Source organism: Astatotilapia calliptera, chromosome 8, assembly GCF_964374335.1.
Source record: "Astatotilapia calliptera chromosome 8, fAstCal68.1, whole genome shotgun sequence".
Lineage (NCBI taxonomy): Eukaryota > Metazoa > Chordata > Actinopteri > Cichliformes > Cichlidae > Astatotilapia > Astatotilapia calliptera.
In genome coordinates, this window is record NC_137429.1 from 30,421,096 (window position 1) to 30,444,243 (window position 23,148).

At 44.3% G+C, this 23,148-nt stretch overlaps 1 protein-coding gene and 1 long non-coding RNA gene across 5 annotated transcripts in view; one reads left to right on the forward strand and one right to left on the reverse strand.

Moving 5' to 3' along the window:
* rbfox3a (RNA binding fox-1 homolog 3a) overlaps positions 1 to 23,148 on the reverse strand; it is a 598,584-nt gene that overhangs the window by 231,645 nt on the left and 343,791 nt on the right. For all 4 annotated transcript variants that reach the window (XM_080305712.1, XM_080305714.1, XM_080305711.1 and 1 more), the window contains exon 4: positions 784 to 905. In XM_080305712.1, the coding sequence (XP_080161838.1) occupies positions 784 to 905 (122 nt within the window). The remainder of the gene's footprint in view (positions 1 to 783; positions 906 to 23,148) is intronic.
* LOC145430503 (uncharacterized) lies at positions 4,492 to 4,863 on the forward strand. The gene is made up of 2 exons (XR_013911082.1): positions 4,492 to 4,630; positions 4,763 to 4,863. It is a non-coding gene; the product is annotated as an uncharacterized LOC145430503 (long non-coding RNA).

Consider the following 23,148-nt stretch of genomic DNA (forward strand, 5'->3'; position numbering starts at 1 on the left):
ACAGAATTTATTAAATTTAACAAGAAAAGAAAGTGTACTTTCTTGATCCCCACGGGAAAATTCCTCTCTGCATTTAACCCATTCACGCAGTGAAGCAGTGGGCAGCCATTGGGCGCCCAGGGAGCAGTGTGTGGGGATGGCACCTTGCTTAGGGGTACCTCAGGGTAGCTGTTCAGGGGAATCGAACCCCCGACCTTCCGATCATGGGGCCACCACTCTACCTACTGAGCTATTCCTGCCCTTAGCTTGCTAGTTTCCACCTAAACATTTCATACCATGTTCTGACTGCCCTCAGGGGCAGGGATAGCATCTAGGGGATGGGCCAGGACAGAGCTGGCCCTCTTTACCCGTCTGTTAAGTCATTTCCTACCCTTCTATGTGCTGCTACCTCCCCAGGACACAACTGCAAAAGCCGTCTCGACGACATAATAGGTCCTCAGGAATTTCCCACACACCTCCAAAAGACCTTGAGCTGTGTAGCAGGTGGAGCTGACTTGAGACAACAAATTAATAAACAAGCTCAATCCAAAGAAAAGCTCCTGAAGGCCATGGAGCACCACACAGGCTCATCAAATGTCAACAACTGAGTGAAATCAAGGAGTGAGCTGTGTGTCTGTGTGTGTGTGTGTCTGTGTGTGTAATTATGTTAGAGGTTTTACAGCTGCTATGTAGTGAGTACATTTTGACACGTGGACTTCAAGTACAGATTCAAATAAGCAGGAGCAGCTCACAGTAAACAGGAAGAAGAAGAAAGATTAAACAGGAAGAGAAAAAAAAACTAACCAGTCTGGTGATGACGGGAAGCCCAAAGTGCCACAAGTGCTCGTTGAGTAGATCGCTGTACACCACGTTACCAAACAAAGCAATGGTTCCTGGTTTGCACAGACCACTTCCTGGCTTGGTTTCTGCAAAAGTGAAAGTCATTTCTTCTTATTCACGATATAAAGTCACTGATAACAATAATACTTAATGTGTTTCAAACAGTAAGAGGCTGGTAATAAAACAATCCCGAGACAGTATCCACATGTTTCCTGTTGTCTGTACCCCTCTACTCCTTCTTTACATCAGTCAGATCCAGCTCCTCCCCCTCTTGGACAACATGTGTCCATGCCATGTAATATGTGCCATACTGTTATTTTAAAGCATTTACAAACAAACTGCGTAAACAAACAAACAAACAAACAGAGCCAAAACAATAGTGTCTGCTAAATGCCAGGTTAGTCACAAACAGTACTTTTGTTCTTCACGTCCCATGGACTGGATTTATTTTGCGTCACTGACACCTGGATGTCTCCTGGTGAGTCCAGCCTTAGTCCGCGGGTCGTGGTGGAGATCGAGCCACTGAACTTTGCCCGTAAACAGTCGTCGCCTCCCGTCTCTTTCTGCTGCTTTGAATGAAACCTTTTCGAGTCACTCTCCTGCACTGCTGTGTGATAGTTCACCTTTCACCAACATTTAATAGGGACCTTTTAACTGACTTCTGTCTCTCGGGTGAAATTATGGTTAAATTGTTGGGACTTTAATATTCATGTTAGTTTGAAACCTCTGGTGAAGGAGATATAGTGGACTCTTAATCTATTTCAATCTGTAAGTGGTCCCACTCAGGAACATGGGCCCACTCTGGATCCTGTTTTAGCTTCTGGTTTATCTGATGTCAATGTGAAAATTGGTGATGCAGAGTTTTCAGATCTGTCGCCTCTAGATTTTAACTGGGAGCGTCGAACTAATAAAAGCATCTGACTGGAGGAGCGCAGAGTTCGAGTGGGAGGTGCAGGCTAAGCAGATCTGAAGTGTAACCTGAAGCCAAACCATGGAGAGCTTTAAGAGCAAATATTAAAACCTTTGAAAAGAGTACGAAGAATCACCACATGAGCTACAGCTTGGGCATAAGTGGCACTATTTTTCTGAGACATAATGTTTCCTTTCATTGTTATGCAAACAACTTTCAAGTGCATTTTCCACTGAAGCACTGGTGCATCCTCTGTCCAGCCTGTCCTTGACTGCATCATTGACATCAGGAGATTGCACTAAATCGGTTGAAGTTTAATGAGAATAAGGCAGAAGTCATGATGTTTATACCCAGTTGCACTAGCAGCCCCCCTGCATCGAGCGTCCCTTTCTGGCTCCATATGAGAAATCCATTAACTTAGCTGTGAAAACGGATCCTTCTCTACAGTTTCATCCTCATGTGAGTCCTGTGGGAAAATCCTGCTTTTTCCAGTTGAAGCAACTGTCAGAGTTCAAGCCTCCTCTGTCCAAACACAACATTGAAACATTACTTAGGTCTTCTTTTACCATCTGGTCCGTGTTTGTCTTTTATATTTGGTGTTGTTGTTTTTAAAGTGCACTAGAAGTGATAAATATGGTAAAAACATTCCTCTTTCATCATTTTACACTCCAACTCCTTTACATCATAAATGTTGGTCAAACTGTTTAGCAGTGTTCTTTAGCCCTGTATGCTCATCTGCATACAGGGCTGGACTGGGACAAAAAATCAGCCCGAGCATTTTGACTAGAGACTGGCCCACCATTATAGGAAAAATCATAAAGCCTTTGAATGCAAACAAACGCTGTTGTAACAGTGATGGACACTGTTCTGATGGTATATATGTATCAATCTATCAATAGTTTGTTGTAAGATTCAGATAATTATTTAATAAAAGTGAGACATTTTAAATGAGAATAAGAAAGTATTTTATTTGTGCCCCCCTCTCCCTGTTAATGCCCTCCCTGGCCCCCTGGCAACACTTTGCTAGACCCGCCCCTGCACAGTTACCAGCTGTCAGCTACCTAAAAAAGGATCCTGGTGTTATTTGTCTCTCAGAAACAGTTCATAACTTCCCTTCAACTCATTCATGTCACCTAAAAGGTAAACCTGTTTCTCCATCACCTGTTCAGCTCTGATGATTCAGTAAGGACGTCTCCTGGTTTCATCTTCATGTTTCCCTCTCTCCCTCATCCACCTGCTGTCCTCCACCACTTACTAATGTTACTGAATCTGTGGAAGCTCCGTGATAGCTACCACACAAACGAATAACGAGCCTATCTAAATCCCAGTAACGATTAACGTGTTCCTGATTTCGGCATAATAACTAGTTACCGTGCTTGTTACCACAATAATAACGTAGTTACTGTATTAGTCCCTGCACTGCTGTTTAGTAAGTGAACCTCCTCTGCTGAGAGTCACTTAGCCTGTTAACTCACAATAAACAGAGCAGTGAATGGTTTGTTTAGCACCCTGGTTTGCTGTCAGTCTCCCATCAAAGAAAACAAGTTAATCCAACAGCACGTGTGCAAACAACAAAAAGAAAGCTGCTAGCCTCTCAGCTTTTGTTAACAGGACACTTCACGGCAGGCACTGCTTACAACACAATATCACATATTTGTAATCCTGTAAAGCAAAGTTGTGTCTGGTCTGGTGTCTGGTTTGCTGTCTTCGTGGGGACATCCCATTAACATAACCCTAACATAACCTAATTGTAACCCTGACACTAAAACCACATTTTGAGTCTCAAAAATGCCTTCAACCCCATGGGATTTTGGTCCCCACCAAGATAGTGAGAACCTGTACACGCAGACACACACACACACACATGCACAAACACACACAAATGCACAGACACACACACACACACACACACACACACACTGCTGAGGCTGCAGGGATCTGGATGCCAGTCCAACAACAGTACGAGTTCCTCCGTGTGTCCCTGCAGTGACTCCAGAACAAAGGCCTCCAGTGTGCGATGCAGAGTTCTGCTCTTCTCTGTGTCGAGCTGATCTGATTGAATAAAAGCTCCACGGTATCCTGTTCTGGCTCCATATAATCTTTCTATACAAGATATACTTGTTTTACTATACTCCTCATGTTTTATACATAATGTTGTGACTATATTCTGTGACCACGGTGGGCAGATAACGTCTCTCTGTAAACCCTGCTCCTTCCTGTACTGTTGTTTGCAAAGGAAAATCAAGCCTCACAGAGACAGTGGATCCCTTTGGCTGTGGGCTGTGGAGTCAGACGGCCTTTCCAACCTCTGACCTCACATCGTTGGGAGACAAGAAGACCCGAGACGTTTGGACCATCTCCACTGGAATTTTCATAAGCAGACCACATTGTCCTCGTAACAGATATGAAATAAACTGGGGGGTGTAACAGGGCGGCCCTTAGCGGCTGGAAACACAGTGAGACGGACCGAGGCAAGTGTAGTGGAACAAAGTATTTATTTGCTATACAGCTCTCCTTACAACAATTAACTTGTCGAGCTTCTTCACAGCACAAAAATCCATCCTCTAATGACAACTGGCAGCCTTAAATATGTTCAGCTGTCACAGACTAAACCATTATTCCACTCTCAGGTAAATTCTTAAATCCCAACCTTCCACCACAGTATACAATATATCAATAAGAATAAATAAATACATAAATACATTTCACATTTACATATTAATAGATATTTCACACTTTAATGTTACACCAAACCCAGTATTATAAAAACCCAGAAACCAAAGCACAACAAGATTCACCACACTCTCTTTACCAATGGTCTCTCCCGGAACCTTTAAATGGTGTCTGGACCCCCGGGGAAACATTTGCCCAAACACCTTGAAGAGGACACAGGCAAGAAAGGTGAGTAATCATTAACTTACAAACACTTATTGCACCACTTTTATCCCTAGATTTCACACACACATTTGTATTAGTTTTCCTTACTGGTAAACCTTAATCACAATCTCAATCACCATTCTTCTCTCCTGACAGACAACCACCACATTCCTTGACGAGGAGCAGCTGTGCAGGATCTGAAATAAGGCTACCAACTGATTTTAAAATTCCCAATAAATAGTCAATAAATATTTAAACTTCTTGTGTGCAAATCCATGCTTAAAGTGCAATGCTCATAAAGTGCTTGATAAGGTGCTTTTAATAAAGTGAAAGGTGTGCTCTAAAGTGCTATACATATAATATGATGGTGATGGAGCACCTCTTCAACCTGAGCCTGAGGTTGGGAAGAGTCCCACAGCTCTGGAAAACCTCCTGTGTTGTACCAGTGCCAAAGACTTCACGCCCCAAGGCTCTGACATCCCACCTGATGAAGACCCTGGAGCGGTTGGTCCTGGCTCAGCTTCGGCGCCTAACAAGCTCATCACTGGACCCACTTCAGTTTGCCTACCAGCCTGGCATTGGAGCGGATGATGCCGTCATTCACCTCCTACATCGTTCCCTCGCTCACCTGGAGACCGCTGGAAGCACTGTGAGAATCATGTTCTTTGATTTCTCCAGTGCCTTCAACACTATTCTTCCCTCGGTTCTGAAGGACAAGCTGGAGAACTCTGGAGTGGACCATCACCTCACTACCTGGATCCTGGACTACCTCACCGACCGACCACAGTATGTGAGGACTCAGGGCTGTGTGTCGGACAGGGTCGTCTGCAGTACGGGGGCCCCACAGGGAACGGTTCTGGCTCCGTTCCTCTTCACCATCTACACTGCAGACTTCTCCCACAATTCCACCCAGTGCTTCCTGCAGAAGTTCTCTGATGACTCTGCAATAGTCGGCCTCATCACTGATGGGGACGACAAGGAGTACAGAGGTCTGACCCAAGACTTTGTGGACTGGTGCCAGCTGAACTACCTCCAGATCAAAGCCAGTAAAACCAAGGAACTGGTGGTAGACTTCCGCAGGCACAAGCATTCTCCACTGCAACCACTGAACATCCAAGGTATGGACATTGAGGCTGTGGACAGCTACAGGTACCTTGGTGTTCATCTGAACAATAGACTGGACTGGACTCATAACTCAGACGCCCTCTACAGGAAAGGGCAGAGCAGGCTGTACCTGCTGCGGAGACTCAGGTCGTTTGGAGTGGAGGGCCCACTCCTGAAGAAATTCTATGACTCTGTGGTGGCTTCTGCTATCTTTTATGGTGTGGTCTGCTGGGGCGGCAGCATCTCTGCTGGGGACAGGAAGAGACTGAACAGAGTGATCCGAAGGGCCAGCTCTGTTCTAGGATGCCCTCTGGACCCAGTGGAGGTGGTGAGTGACAGGAGAACGGCGGCTAAGCTGTCATCCCTGTTGGACAACATCTCCCACCCCATGCAGCAGACTGTGACAGCACTGAGCAGCTCCTTCAGTGGGAGACTGCGGCACCCACGGTGTGGGACGGAGAGATTTCGCAGGTCTTTCCTCCCCACTGCTGTCAGACTCCATAATAAAGACTTTAACTGATCAAGCACACACATCCATACATATGCAATAATACTAAGTGCAATAATCCTTTCTGTCATTGTTGTATTTTTACTCAGTTGTATATAGTATTTGTATTTGTATTCTATTTTTATCTTATTGTATATTTATTTTATTTTATTCTACTGTATATAGTATTTTATTTTATTCTATTCTGTACAGTTGTGTACTGTATTTATTCTTATTGTATTCTAATTTTTGCGTCATAACTTTTGCACTGTCCACTTCCTGCTGTGACAAAACAAATTTCCCACGTGTGGGACTAATAAAGGTTATCTTATCTTATCTTATCTTATCTTATATAAATAAATGCAGTAAGGGAGTCCTCTTCCTTACAGGGGGAATGAGATTTGTTCAAGTCATCACAGAGCTGAGGAAACTCAGTGTTTCAAACGTGATGAATTACTTTCAAAAGAAGACTGGGAGATCCTCTCTGTATTGATTCTTCCACAAACAATGGTGCCGAGCAAAGGTGGCGAGTACAGCTGAGCTGTGTTAAAAAGTACTCCAGTAAAAGATAAAATACTTAAACAACTTCTTTACTCAAGTAAAAGTACAAAGTACACTTCTACCACCTACTACTAACTTAGTGTTATATTAATCACAATGAAGTAATATTAGTAGATAGAAAAACAAAATTATGTTAGTCTACTCTTTCATTGTGATTGAACTCTGAACCAGGTTGAAGCAGTGAAATAGAACCTCATCAGAGAGAAAGAGGGGGAATAATAAGCAGCTTTATTTTCTGTTACATTTTAAAGGCTGACTTTGCCTCCAACAGGAAAATGAGCAGGGAAGTGGCTGAAGTGGGACACAGCGCACAATAATTTCTACTGAGAGCTCCGGTCCTAGTCTACAGGCTGTGATCAGCTGGTCTCTGCTCTTTGTGGATTTAAACACCTGAATTCGAGCAGATGTTTTATAAGTTGTCCTGGTGTTTGTCCTCTGCACTGTTCATGCTGTATTTATATTAAACTGTATGAAGATGGTGAGGAGGGAAAAGCCCGTTATGTAGCCTGACCATGAGCAGCACAGCCACTGAGCACCAGCCACACACTGTTCGTTACTTTGACTCTGTGGTAAGCTGGGGCGGCTGTAGCTCAGGAGGTTGAGCAGGTCCTCTACTGGTCGAAAGGCCGGTGGTTCGATTCCCCTAGTCTGCATCTTAAAATATGTCTAAGTTGCTCCACCAGAGTGTGAATGTTAGTCAGTAAGGACTTAAAATCATAGAAGAGAGTGAATGTGGCAGGTTGTATTAACAGCTTTGAATACTGAGAGAGGAGAAGCACTGCGTAAGAATCAGTCCATTCAGCAAACCCATGACAGAGCAGCAAACCAACCTACGAGGACCTTTAATTAAAACATTTAATCCAGGTTAGTTTGCAACATGAAAACAAACCAATATCTGATTTAAAAACACGAGGACTTAAGTGTAAGCTTAAATTTACACTTTATCAAACCCCACTGAGCATGCTTTAACTCTAAGCTCTCTCCTCTCCTTCTTTCTTATCTTTCTCCATCTCTGAGTGAACTTAGCGCTCTTTCTTTTCTCTCCCTGTCAAATACAGCAGCTAGACCTTCAGCTGCAACACACTGTGAGACAAACCGCACACAAACGGTTTGTGTTTGAATTAGTGTTGAGCTGATAGAAGCGCTGAATTTGAAATGAGCTGCCACAGCGTGTTACAGCTTTATGCTCGCTTGTCTTCTGTAGTGGTAGCTTGATGCTGAAGTACCACGACCGTAACTCTTCGACACCTGCATTTGTTCCAATGCTGAACACAAGACAAAAAACACAGACCCACTTCAACCTCAAAGACTACGGCAAAAAGTTTTGCCTCTTTCGTCTGTTTAATAAAAACCGGACTGTCTTTCATGTGTTACTGTTTTTAAGCTCTGTTTGATGTGTGAAGGTGAAGGCCTGCAGTGACTAAATAAAAAGTCAACCTCCTAAACTGAGAGGAGAAATGTGTAGACAAACTTCTTATTGTTAAAATGTTGTTTTTATTTACACCTACCAGCACACCTACCTGCTGTGCTGGTAGGTGTGTAAATGGAAAAACTACTGTATCAAATGAAAACATAGGAAGAGTGAACATATTATCCAACAGCTGTCCACTTCAGTGATATGAAACATGAGGCTGCTCCTCTACATGTTTGTGGTATTGAAGACGACGCCGGGAAGGACATCAAGACTTTTGTAGAAGAGAGAGATATTTACCTTACAGACACTGTCACCTAAACGACTCAATGATAAACATTCATAAAAAAACATTAAACGTATTGTTATGGATGGTGTCCACGGCCCCTCTTTGATGTGGCCCCTCACTGTGTTCACCAATTAGTATTCTCTGATTGGATAATGCTTCCTTTGTGGATGCATTCATACTATTAAAGTGGCAGCAGCCTGAACTGAAGAATTAGCTATGAATAAATGTTAGCTTGTATGATAAACTTTAAGGAATCTCAAGAAAGCCAGTATTTGTCACATGCAAGCTGCCCTGCAGCAGAATGGGGAGACAGGCCGGAGACCGGTAGTATTATTGAAAAACACTGAAATGTAAAATACAATGGTCGAGGAGGGGGAAAAGAGACCTCTACTCATGCTGGGCTCCTGTGGGGGACAGCATGAGAACAGGAAACAAATGTGCTCTTCTGCACAAAGAGCGCATAAATGTCCACATCACAACACCATGAAGCACGTCACAGGCAACAGGGGTGGGTGAGGACTGAGAAGTAAGCCGATGCAGACACAGCCATCCTGCCCTGCAGCTATGCATCCAGCGCTGGGCCCAGACTCGGCCTCGGAGATAAGCACACGAGGGCGTTTGGAACGAAGAGTCTAAACACAGTATATTCAGACCCAGCCTTGAGACCACAGCTGGCGCTGATATGGTAGCCGCATGAAATAGTGGTGGTGTTCTTGCTTTAGTGTGAACCCCTGCATGTCAATTTCACAGTCGATCTAATGTCCATCACTGGTTCCTCACCATTCCCATTGGAGAGCAGTGATCCTCTCCACGATGTTATCCAGTTTGCTCATAGAGCACGAGTGTTCACGACAGCCGTGAGCCTGTCCACAATGTTGTCAGAGTCTCAGCACTCACAGCAGCCGCAAGCTTCTCCAAGATGTCCTCCGTGCTGTGTCTGATGAGCCCATTCTGAGAAGCCACGGCTCACTCCATCGTTCCAATCAACACATAGCGAGCAGCCTTGTGGGGATTTGATCGGCTGTTTCCGCTTTCTGTATTCTTCGATAAGCCAGGGCCAAGCCAGCGCCGATCAGCAAGAACCCCGTTATCATGGTTCCAAAATGATAGATGTCTTCAATGGGCTCTCCCAGGCTTCTCGTCGAGAGGAGGGTGTCAGTTGCATTCAGGGACCAGTTGATCAAATCCATAATTCCTCTTTTAGGTTTTAGAGAAGTTTTGTGAGACTCTTCCAGGAGAGAAGCAGACAAGACTAGACAGAGACATGAGAAAGCCGAGCAGGAAAGATAAGGGGAGGGAGAAAATGCGAAGATCTCCCGTCAGTTTCACAACCTTTACAATAATGTAAAGTGAGGGGCAAGGACAAAGTCACACACTGAACCCAAACACTTTGTTCTAGTTAAGATGAAACATTGGAGGCTGTTTGCTTTCTGTTCCAACATAAATGTCTTCTAGTGTCAGCCGCAGAATTTCCACCTATTTCAAACTCAGCTATTGTTAAATAGTGAATCAAACTCAGTACTAGCAGATATTCAAGAACAGTAAAAATATAAGTCAAATAAAGCAATGAAAAAGAAAATAAATATGAAAAAAAAAGTTAAATATTCCGTTTTAAACAGGAATATTCAGAGTTTCTGTATTTTTGCATATATCAATGAAAGTTATTCACATTTCTTATGGATTACTGGAGTCACCTGAGTTTGAAAGACTCTTTTCTCTCCGACTACAGAAGATGAAAGAGTAATTTAGCAGCTGGAAGCAACGTTTCAGTGTGTTTAACTAAACCTGTCACAAACTTTTATTAAGATCTCGCACAAGCACAGCCTTTAATTAAGTAGCTGTAAGAGACGAGCCACTGAGTGAGCAGATGAAGGAGCTCGTCTGTGGATGTAATTAGATTAAAATCCATAATACTCAGTGTAACAACGGTTTGCTGGGCCAGGAGGAGAGCAAATAACCGAAGCTGTCCTCTCTGAAATACACGGATCACATTCAGTCTGACTGCAGCTCCTCCTCTGAGCCATCGTGGGGAGGATTCCTCATGGTCCAGTGTGTGTGTGTGTTTGTGTGTTTGAATGAGCGAGGGATTACTGCTCAGTCTGCTACTCCCGATGCGCTGATGGCAAGAACAGAAGAGATGGAGGAAAAGGAGAGTGAGCTGTGCATATGGAAAGCTGGAAGCTGGAGGTCTTTGAGTGAATCGATGACAACGGTCACCCTGAGGCACCTGTTGTTGTGATTTGGTGCTGTGTAAATAAAACTGAATTGAATTGAGTGTCCCTCCACATTCACACATACATGCACACATTTACACCCTCTGTCATCTTTAGTGAGTCAGCTGTGCTCACTACAGTCCAACTCCAGACCATTTTATTGCCTCTTCCAATCCTGTCTTTGAAACCATGTTGCCCAGGAATCTGTCCCTCTGACAGGTAGATACAGTTTGATACTGTATCTTTGATACTTTGATACTGATACAGGCTTGTTTGTTCCTCTATTAATCTTGACATCTTGTGACATTAAGAAGTTAACTGCCAGTGTTAACTGTTACTTGAAAAAAGTAATCAGTAACTAATTACCGATTACTTACCCCAAAAAGTAATCCCGTTACTTTACTGATTACTTATTTTCAAAAGTATAATTACTTAGTTACTTAGTTACTTTTTAAAAACACGATTTACAACCTGAGTAGGTGATAAAGCGATAGATCTTTCAGCCCAATTCTACTTTCTCTGCATAATCCATCATACAAAATGTAATCAAATGGAAAAGTGTCTTTTTAAAACTTGTTTTATTAGATTTAATCTTTTAACTTTATGCATTAAGCAAAAATTTAATTATATGCACCATTCTCTGACTGGAAGAAATTAGTTTAACATTGAAACCTATTTTCTGCACATTCCAGCACATAAAATAAAATATTTTGTGTGTTTACACTCACTCTTTCAAATAGATGCAAGTAAAACACAGCAGAAAATAAATAAAGTCAAAGACTCAGCGGTCCTGTTGCTCTATTTTCACCTGTAAAGCAGGACTGTGGTAGGCGGAGGTTTACCCTGGTGCAGGTGTGCCGCGGTCAGTGGAAGAATCCGCGAGTTTCTCTGTGAGTTTCCCATCACGTCGTAGCTACTCGGTGCTTGTTTGGAAGTTTAGGGGTTTTTTTCGCTGTAAAAAGAAGTTTTCTTCCCACGCACAGCGGACACTAATGTTTTTGTCACTTTTTATGGAATCAAACTCAAAGTAAGGTCAGTACTTCCACGCTTTAAACGCTGCACGCTCATACTCTCTCCGCACTCGATATGTGATCCATTGTTGATCTGCACACAGCTGTTGTCACTAACAGCGCACTCGCTTACGTCACTGTCGTGAGACACTCGCAAAAAAAATCACGGTTTTAGTAACGCAGTAACGCAGCGTTCCTACAGGAAAGTAACGGTAATCTAATTACCCTTTTTGCAATAGTAATCCCTTACTTTACTCGTTACCTGAAAAAAGTAATCAGATTACAGTAACGCGTTTTACTGCCCATCTCTGCTAACTGCAGTATAACAGAAATGACCAGACTCCAATCAAATGCCGCAAACCTGAAGTCAGCCAAAAGTTCATGTTGTCATACTTTAGTATACATTTCGTATACAAACGTTTCGTCACTCATCCAAGTGACTTCTTCAGCCTCACTGAAGGAACAATTTAAGACCAATTGTCTGCATGATCAACTCGGTCACCTATAACATCTCCAAGTTTCTGGCTTCGATCCTCAACCCGCTGGTGGGCAGCTCTGAACACCACCTCCAGAACACCCTGTATTGAGAAGGTGAGAGATGTCATGATGGAGGCAGATGAAACCATGGTCTCGTACGACGTTACATCTCTCTTCACTTGCATCCCAGTCACAGAAGCGTTGGAGGTAGTTCGTAAGAGATTACAGGATGACCCCAACCTCAGCAGCAGGACCGCTCTCAGCATCCACCAAGTGTGTTTGAACTGTGTCTTCATTCCACCTACTTCACATACAAGGGTCAGTTCAACAGACAGAAACATGGGTGTGCCATGGGCTCCCCAGTTTCACCCATCGCGGCCAATTTGTACATGGAAGAAGTGGAAAAGAGGGCTTTGCTATCCTACCCTGGAACACCACCAAGTCATTGGTTCAGATAAGTGGATGACACCTGGGTGAAAATCAAATCTCAGGACGTACCACAATTCACGGATCACATTAACTCGGTGGACCGACTCATCAAATTCACCAGGGAGGATATGAAAAGTGGCAGGTTAGCCTTCTTAGACTGTGAGATTTCCATCAGTAATGGAGGACATCTAAAAGTACCGTAAACCTACACATACGGATCAGTATCTAAGGTTTGACTCTCATCATCCACTGGAGCACAAACTGGGCGTCATCAGGACGCTACCACACAGAGCGAACACCATCCCCACTGACACAGCTGCCAGGGAGGCAGAAGAACATCAAGAAGGCCCCGAGTAAATGTGGTTATCCCTGCTGGACTTTTGTCAAAGCTGGGAAGGCTCCTAAAGAAAGCTCCGATCCAGGAGAGAAGGACAACCGCTGCCTAAGAGAAAACCTGTAGTGATCCCGTACGTGTCAGGAGTATCGGATTCATAGATCAGGGAAACCAAACAACCTCTGACTAAGCGGATGGCACAACACAGCAGAGCCACCTCGTCAGGCCAGGACTCTGCAGCCTATTTACACCTACAGGCCAGTGGACACTCGTTCAGTGATGAGGATGTAACATCCTGGACCGGGAGGAACGCTGGTTTGAGGGCGGAGTCAAGGAGGGAAAGACCATCTCTGAATGGAGGAGGGGGCCTGAGGGTACATCTGTCACCATCTTACAATGCTGTGATTGCAGCCATTCCCCAACTCTCTGTGAATGGGACTCATGGCCATTGATCAGTGGTTGTTGATCAATGGTCATTTAATTTGCATATTAATGATGAAGGAACTGACCTCCCAGCCCATTGTTCCTTCACTGGGCTGGTTTCAGTCATTATGCAAATGTACTGTTTATAAGTTTGGGGAAACCTGCAGTCAGCTGAGACTGAAGACGTCAACTGATGATGATGAAACGTTTCTCCCCCTGAAAACATCCAGATGAACAGAATCAACCTTTGGGACTTACTTCCCTGGATGAATGAGCGTGCATCAAGTGCTATGGAGTTAGAGATCTGTGTGATCACAACACTTAAATCTTTGTTTATTTATTAATGCATTTATTGCTTGACTAATACATTACCACAAAATAAACAAAAATCCCCAAATGAATACAAAACAATAAAAAATGAACAGCACAACATGCTAAAATGGGTTTGACCAACTCTAACATACTGAATAAAATAAAATAATTTTTTGAAGCTCATTTTTTAACCTCAACTTGATCGGCTTTAATAATGAAAAGTACCCAAAGCTATTTCTACTACGGCTCTTTGGAAACTGAACTTAATTGCGCTCCTCATCAAGGAGTCCAAAGAACCCAATAAAGACTCCACAGCCCATCAAGTCAAGCAGTGGATTGGTCAGCACTGTTACTAATAACCACTGATGAATATCATAAAGGCCAATAAAAGCTCATGGACAGGCTGCAGTGCTTTCCTATATTTCTCCTCGCCGGTCATGTGGAGACTAATGTGTGCAGCACAGCATCTCAGCCAAGTGCAGATTCACACAGTCCTTCTGCAGCATCCATGACTTAGGATTTATTTATGTATTTGCTGCATTTGCTAAACTGAAACAGGACATGCTTGATCAGCCACTAACATATGAAGCATCAAAATATGAAAAAATATGATGAACTGAGTTCAGAGGATCACATCTGTTAGTACAGACAAAAGTAATACAAAGCAGTTATTTCACCGCTCTGTCCGGGATCAAATGTTTGTTGAATTAGTTTAGAGAAAACGTATCAATCCACAGCCAAATGATTGTTCAGCATCCTTATGGATCAGCTCCAAATCATAAAAAAGCGCCTTGACAAGCCATGTAAAGAAAATAATAACGAATACTGATTTCATTACACTCACTAACCTTCTCTCAAGTAGACACACATGCTTAGCCTTGCAGATGGCTGCAAATATCAGCACAATAAACTGTTAACTGACACACACAACAGTGGAGCTGACTGTGTGCGTTCTTTAAAAAGTGTTTCACAGATTTTAGTCCGAGTTATTTATTGTAGGTCAGAGAAAGCCTACATGCATGTGCCTGTGCAGTACATATGACACCATACATGTAATCCATGACATGGATCAGAGGTGTCCACCAACGAGTTTGTCAAGTAAAAGCAGGATCATTACTGCAGTGTGACCACAGCCAACTATATTTCCTCTCCATCAGAGTTACATGAACCAAACAGAGCTGATGTACATCTGCAGACAGCAGGCATGTTGAAATATTACTGTATCTGGAAGAACCGACAAATTCAGGAAGTATTTAATCAAATAACAAATGATTCACAAATATCAGTCTTTTCTATAAATTGGACATAATCGTTTTTCCAATAAAATTAGAACTCATGAAATCCAACATTTGTACTTTTCCTTGGTCACAGGGACTCTCACATACCTGAATATTATCTCCCCCAAATTCTCAGATGTAGGAGGCTATGGTTAGGGTCAGGGTTTAGTTCACTTCACTTTGTTTTGGATAAGATTAATAACGATCTGAAACAAACTTCCCATCACATTATTAGGCTGAATAACTATCATCAAAATGAAAGTTTTACATCAAATTATTCATTTTTCCAATGTTCCCAGAAGGCTCATCTGTGCTGTTTGCTCATGATGTGGTTCTGTTGGCTTTATCAGGTGGTGGCCTCCAGTTTGAACTGGAGTGGTTTGCAGCAGTGGGGATGAGAATTAGCACCTCCAAATCTGGGGCCATGGTCCACAGCTGGAAAAGGATGGAGTGCTCACTCCAGGTCAGGGACCAGATGTTGCTGCAAACGGAGGCGTTTGTGTACACTGGGTCCTGTTCATGTATGAGAAGGGAAGTGAGAGATGGACAGATGGATCGGGATGGCGTCTGCATGGATGTGGACGCTGTGTACCACTCCATCGTGGTGAGTCGAGACCAGAGCACAAATGTGAAGCTGTCAATTTGCTGCTCGATCTGTGTCCCTCATATGGTTACGAGCTCTGGGTAGTGACCGAAGAATGAGGTAGAGCCGCTGCTCCTCCACGTCAAAAGGAGCCACTAGAGTTGGTTCGGGCATCTGATGACCCCATGGGCTGCTCTTGGGCGAGGTGTTCTGGACATCTCCTACTGATGCCTGCTTACCTACCTCTCCACTAAATTCTTTTTAAAAATGAATTTAAATTAGCCTAATTTGAAATTCAATGTATTGGTTTGAAAGTGATCGTCACTCAATTGAAACTGAATTTTATATTTTGAAAATGAATTAATTTGCTTTGAAACTGTATTTTATCCTTTAAAAATGTGGCTCTTGAATAATTTCAGTTTCACTTCTCACCATTCAGTTTCAGTTCCAAAATTCAGCTTTTTGGGACTTACATCCAGAATAATCGAGCGCAGATTAATAGAACTCAGTCTTACCTGCGGACCGAGAGTGTTACTGACGGGAACCTACAGCATCTTGAGCTGGATTAACACCTCAGAAGTTATTCGTCATGTCGAATGACCAGCAGATAAACTCTCAGGTTGGTAATAAATGTATTACATGTATAAGAAGAAGCGTCATGTTAACATGTGATAGCCGTACAGTAACTTTTATGTTTATTGTAGCTGTTAGCTAAAAACACTAATTTAGCGTAGTTTGTGTTGAATTCAGCTTTGACAAACATGATCGACTGTTTCTAGTAGAATTCCAAAGTTGTCATCTTGGACCCTCTCAGAGCCCTGCATGCTTGCAGAGACCCCTACAGTAGGGAAACATGCAAAATGGTGTCCAAACCTTTGTATTTGAGCTTTATTTATGTCTTACACAGCATCCCAAATCTTTAGCTAATTTAATAACTTTAGCTAAAGTGAATAGTTTGATTCATTAGTTCAGCATTAACAAAGGAAGTAAAATTATCAGCAAGGCACAAGCTACAAAGGACTAACATGACACAGGAAATAACTTAACAGGGAAAAACTGAACACAGACACTTGACAGAAGGACTCGAGTGGGTAGAGAGGAAACAACAACTGACCAAAATACGAGGAAACAAAATTATTAATAACCTCCACAAACACAAACTTCCTCGTCTTCAAGTCTTAAAAGTCCAAACAAAAACAGAAGCTTTAGCAGAAATGTGAAAGGCGTAAAGCTGACAGACAAAAACACAGACCATAACAACCAAAACTCTAATCCAACCAGCAAGTATCAATAATTCAGATCGATTAACTGTCTGATTCAAAGTTTGCATTTGCATGTACGTTTCTGTCCAATAAGTCAGTCATGCGGATAAACTTTTGTAGATATTTATTCATACTTCAACTCTGAAAGTGGGAAAACGTCTGATGAGCCCATATGTTTGACTGTTATCTCTCAGTGTAATCTCTGCTGGATTACAGACGTTTTTCTTTTTACTGTGTCAGAGAATAAAAAGGGACGAGGTCGTTTCTCCCCATTTAAATACTTTAAGTATTTCTATCTCCTTGCTTCATCGTCCATAGTGTTTAATCACAGACATCCTTTAGTTACTGTGTAAAGGTACATGCATGTAAATATGATTTTCTTAAAAGAAGGAGAGATCAGAGCAGAGGAAGACAGAACAAGAGACACACTATAGAAGAGAGTTTAATTATTACTAATCGTTATAAAAAAATGAATTGAATTGATTAAATGAAGCAGGCATGTATAAACACAAAGAGAGTGAAAAGGGGTGTTGTTGCATGGAATGATGCTCTGTGTCCCAAAGATTCAGCGGCTAGCGATTGGACCGTCAGGTCCATGAATGACACTGATGTGGGCCGAGCACCCACAGCAGGCACATCGTTGTCTATTTAGTCTTTTCTCTGACAGACATCTTTCCAAATCTTTTGTTTTTTAGTTTGTTAGCTCTCATTACTTCTGGAACTTTCTGGCTTTTATCTTACCCCCACTTTTCTACCATCTCTCTGTTCTGTAGCATCCTTTATCTAGTCTTTCCTTTCTGTTGGTGTTCCACCGCAGACAGCTGCACAGGTGGGTCTGCCTGCTCCTGCCCGTTTAACCGGCTGCTCGGCCAATGAGGCTTTGAGCCATGAGCTAGCATGAGGCAGACAACATACTCTGTCCCCAGGAAGTATTTATGAGGAAACATCTGCTGAAGTCCACTGAGACACTGGTAAAAGAGGCAACATACGGGGAAGGATGCAGTTCATTAGAGGATCTCATCATCACGCTCTGCTTATTGTCCAGCAAATAAGCGAACAGGAAACCCCACCGAGTCTTCTGGTTTTGATGAAAATGCCAGATTTAAATGGAGTTGTGAAGAATGGCACAGTTTTAGGCTTACATGTGAATGCAAACATCTTGATGCATGCTCAATCATCCAGGTAAGTAAATCTCCAAAAGTTGATTCTGTTCATCTGGATGTTTTCAGTGGGAGAAACGTTTCGTCACTCATCCAAGTGACTTCTCAGTCTCACTGAAGGAACAATTTAAGACCAATTGTCTGCATGATCAACTCGGTCACCTATAACATCTCCAAGTTTCTGGCTTCGATCCTCAACCCGCTGGTGGGCAGCTCTGAACACCACCTCCAGAACACCCTGTATTGAGAAGGTGAGAGATGTCATGATGGAGGCAGATGAAACCATGGTCTCGTACAACGTTACATCTCTCTTCACTTGCATCCCAGTCACAGAAGCGTTGGAGGTAGTTCGTAAGAGATTACAGGATGACCCCAACCTCAGCAGCAGGACCGCTCTCAGCATCCACCAAGTGTGTTTGAACTGTGTCTTCATTCCACCTACTTCACATACAAGGGTCAGTTCAACAGACAGAAACATGGGTGTGCCATGGGCTCCCCAGTTTCACCCATCGCGGCCAATTTGTACATGGAAGAAGTGGAAAAGAGGGCTTTGCTATCCTACCCTGGAACACCACCAAGCCATTGGTTCAGGTCTGTGGATGACACCTGGGTGAAAATCAAATCTCAGGACGTACCACAATTCACGGATCACATTAACTCGGTGGACCGACTCATCAAATTCACCAGGGAGGATATGAAAAGTGGCAGGTTAGCCTTCTTAGACTGTGAGATTTCCTTTTTTTTCCCTTTTTTTTTTTTTTTGCCTGTCCCCTTTGGTTTTTTAGCCGTCAGAATTGTTGTCTGAAGACCAACAAGGAGACCCAATGGATTTATTTTGCCAAATGGATCATCGTGGCATTGCCATATTGGTCCATTTGATCGACCTTTGTTTTTATTATTTATTTTATTTTATTTTCAGTTGTTACAGACGGGACAGACATGAGTGAGAGATAGGAAAGGGAGAAAGAAAGAGGAAGGAAAAGAAAAACAGAAGGGGAGAGGGACAGTGAGAAAGGGAAAAAAAAATCTCCTGGATCACCTGTTATAATAATGGATTGGATTTATATAGCGCTTTTCAAGGCACCCAAAGCGCTTTACAATACCACTATTCATTCACTGTCACATTCATACACTGGTGGAGGCAGCTACAGTTGTAGCCACAGCTGCCCTGGGGCAGACTGACAGAAGCGAGGCTGCCATATCGCGCCATCGGCCCCTCTGGCCATCACCAGTAGGCAAGTAGGGTAAAGTGTCTTGCCCAGGGACACAACGACCAAGACAGAGAGCCCGGGGATCGAACCGGCGACCTTCCGGTTACAGATGGGATTCCCAACCCCCTGAGCCACGGTCGCCTGTTGGGAGAAAAAGAATAGAAAACAAGCAAAAAAAACCCCAAAGCAACATACTAAACATAACACCATCACGTTAATCTAGCTAAGTGTAAACAGAGTAAATACTAAATATTGAATGTTGTTGTGCAGCAAGCAGGACAGACAGCGCACAATGTGCTTTGAAGTAGCAGCCAAGAAAGGTGTAATTTAAGTCTACGAACAGTGAACACCCGTGTGCACACCTGTGTGGATCAGCGCGCTTGGTATTCAAATGGTTTCCACATGTAACGGTCTGCAAGAGGATGTAGAGAGCCATAGCCCTGTCCCCCAGAGCATGAAGCAGGCATGGAGGAGATCCAGGCCCCAGACATCCAGAGGCCCCAGAGTGCGAGAGCCCAAGGAGGACCACCGGAGGGGCATCCATGCCACCCTCATGGGAAGGGCTGAGGATCCCCAGACGAGGCGTCACCCAGTAGCTACCGAGCAGAAGCTAGAGGGGGCTGCACCGGCGTGCCCGCCGGCTCTGCTGGCAGCCAGCTGTGCCAGAGTGAACCGAGCCGCAGGCCCAGAGGCCGGAGGCCCGAGGGCCCCCCGCACCCCGGAGGAGGCCTGACCGAGCAACAGACGCCAGGCCCCGCCAAGTAGCCACCGGGAGTGAGCTGGTACATACCTGAGCGCCCAGCCCCGGACACCAAGAACCACCAATGCACCGACCCCTGAGGGCATCAATCACCAGCAGGGAGTGTGGTGAGGGGAGATAGGCCTTGGAGGGCCTGGGAGTTCCCAGAGAGGTGGAGTCTAAGACCCGACCTGACATATAGACACAGACAAACAGGCACACACAGACACAAACATGCATTCCCACCCCCATGCTCTCATATACAAACACTCAGCACTCACCCAACGTAAGGATTGATATAAATGGACATGTACACACAATCACACTCCCCAAACATACTCTATACCTCGGGTCCAGGTACCCTCGCCCCCAGAGGGGGAAGCAGAACCCAGACCCAAGAGATGTTACCCTTCCCCCCGGGGTGGAGGCAAGCGGACCGTCCCAGGCTCCGGAGCAGCAGGGAGGCCAATCGGACAGCTAACATCTCCTCCCAGACCCCCCGCCCCGATGGCTAGTAGAGAACGGGGGTGTGTGAAGACCCCATACCTCCCTCCTCCCGCTCATGTGTAGTGTTGCTGCGTGTTGTTCTAAAGTGCATTTAAAACAAGGGAGAGCATGGTGCTGCTGCCAGAGAGCAGCAGGTGTTAGCACGGCCCCTCCCGAGAACCCTCAATGTCTACATGGATTTAAAGTTGAGAGGTGGGCACCGGCGCCAGAGGTAGGTTTGAGTACACAGACCGTCCACTGGATGCCGTTAACGTGCCCACCCTCAAGGCCCTATATATATGTGTGTGTTATGAGAGTGTAAGTAATGTGGATGTCTAAGTTATGAGATAAAATTGAGGCACAGGTGGCCAGAAGGGAACAGAGGGGAGGGGATATCTCCCCTGCACCCTGGTGACACACCCGCACCCCAAGGCCCTACCTGTGTGGGTGAGTGTGGTGGAGCGGGAAGAGGGAGGTAGCCGGGGATGAGGAGGAAAAGGAGGGAGGGGTGGATGCCCCTCCCTAGGGCCAGCTCCCCCGCTGACCCCAGTAGGCACCCCCGTCCTCTGGTACCCACCAAGGCAAGGGAGCCCAGGTCCATCCAGACCGGGGCCTACTGCAGCAGCACTGCCAAGCCCCACAGGACCCAGGGCAGCCCACCCTACCCCACCGCAGAGGAAACTGTACCCACCCCAACAGATTTCCATCAGTGTGGAACATCTAAAAGCTGACGTGTACCGTAAACCTACGCATACGGATCAGTATCTAAGGTTTGACTCTCATGATCCACTGGAGCACAAACTGGGCGTCATCAGGACGCTACCACACAGAGCGAACACCATCCCCACAGACACAGCAGCCAGGGAGGCAGAAGAACATCAAGAAGGCCCTGAGTAAATGTGGTTATCCCAGCTTGAAAGGCTCCTAAAGAAAGCGAAGAAACGTTTCTCCCACTGAAAACGCTACGTCCAGATGAACAGGATCAACTTTTGGAGGTGAATGCAAACAGTTACATGCTGAAGGAGAATGTCGAGGGTGAACATAGTGGAGAAAGTTGCAGAAACAACAATGCTGGGAGGAAGTTTAACTTCTAAAGGTAAAGGCTGAGTAAGAGACTGAGAAAAAAGGATGCAGGACACTGGAGGCAGGAAGTGTGCGCTCATCTTCATCAAAGCTTTTATAGACAGTTTTTACATTTAGGTTACGTGTGTTGTGTGTTTGATTGGACTGTTTATGTTTGACCACTGTGAGGCTCAGACACTTGGATAAATGACATAAACATGCTGTACAGGAATCTGCAGATATGTTGGTGCATCTGTACGAAAAGCTGTTCCTCAGAGTGAGAGGCTGTTGTTTCCCAGTCTGCCCAGTGAGTCCCTGCAGCTGCCTGCATTAAAGCATCAACTCAAATGGCCACAATACAGAAATGATTTAAGGCGAACCATGCATAGTGCATACTTTGCTTCATACTGAGATTGGAAATATGCCACTCTCTCTTGCCTAGAAGAACCTCGCCTCACTCGTCTCGGTCAGCAACTGCTTTCAGAGGATTCCCACGAGGCTGCTGGGGAAACAGGGAGGGGTCGCTAAGCTTTGAGGCTGCTTCTGCTGGTGTGTTTATTCCAGAGACTAAGCACTACAAAGCCATCTAAGTGTAAAACAATTAGATCAGCATAAATATGTTCAGTTATACATGCAGAGTTAAGGCTTGGCACTTTGCAACAAGCAGAAAATCCATTGAATTATTCACAATACACAAATATTGGTTAAATCAGATGGAAGGAAGCAAAAACAGCTTCATTATTCTACAGTGGCTGGGAGTGCACCATATGCCTCTGTCCATACTGATCAAACATTTTACACCCTGGTTACTCGTGGGCTTGTGTTAGTGCCCAGGCTCAATTCATAAGTGAAGAAAAACAAACATCTTGTAAGCAGAGAGCTAAAAGCAGCACAGCGATGACTCTCAGTGTCTGCTCGAAGTTTTCAAGCCGAACAAGACGTGAGCTTTTGTTATCATCAGTATTTCCATTGTTCACCATATTGGTGTAATATCCTGCTAATCACACTATGCTGCGCTTTAGTTTGAATGCTTAGAAAGCAGATTTATCCTGAAGTGAACAGAAGGCCAAACCAGAGTGAAGTGAGCAGTGAGGAGCCTCACTGAGGCTGTTGCTTCACACTTTCTGTCTAGTGTGAAACAACTGAATAGCTAACACGCCTGCTCTGATAGGAGATATTATACACTCAGGGTCAAAGAACACGAACACCTAAAACTGAGCACATGCAACCCAGGGCTGCCACACACAGCAATGATCTGCAAGGGTGAGAGAGATGCTGCTGATGTAGCCAGTGATACATGCAGTCTGTCTAATGCTCAGTCCAGGGAAATCATTAAACACCATAACACCAGGATACATGTACATCACTGGATTCTAGGTTTGTATGCAGAAGCCAAGAGGTATCGGGGGACTTGGACAAGACATTTCATGCATGAAATGCTCATCCCATCAATTGTAAAGGGAGAGAAAATCAACCTTGGGAGGATGTGCAAATGAAGGAACGCAAAGATGGAGGGATCGTGCACAAGGGGCTGAAGGAGGAGAGGAGGAGACAAGAGGTAAAGAGTCATGTTTTATAAATGAGCTTATTTTAGAGGCAGGGGTAAAGAAAGAGCAGCTTGTAATTCTCACTTCAGCTTTAAGAGCACAGCACACTGCAGCAAATAGACTGAGCCCGCTCACACTCCTCTGTCACCCCTGCTACTCCCAGCC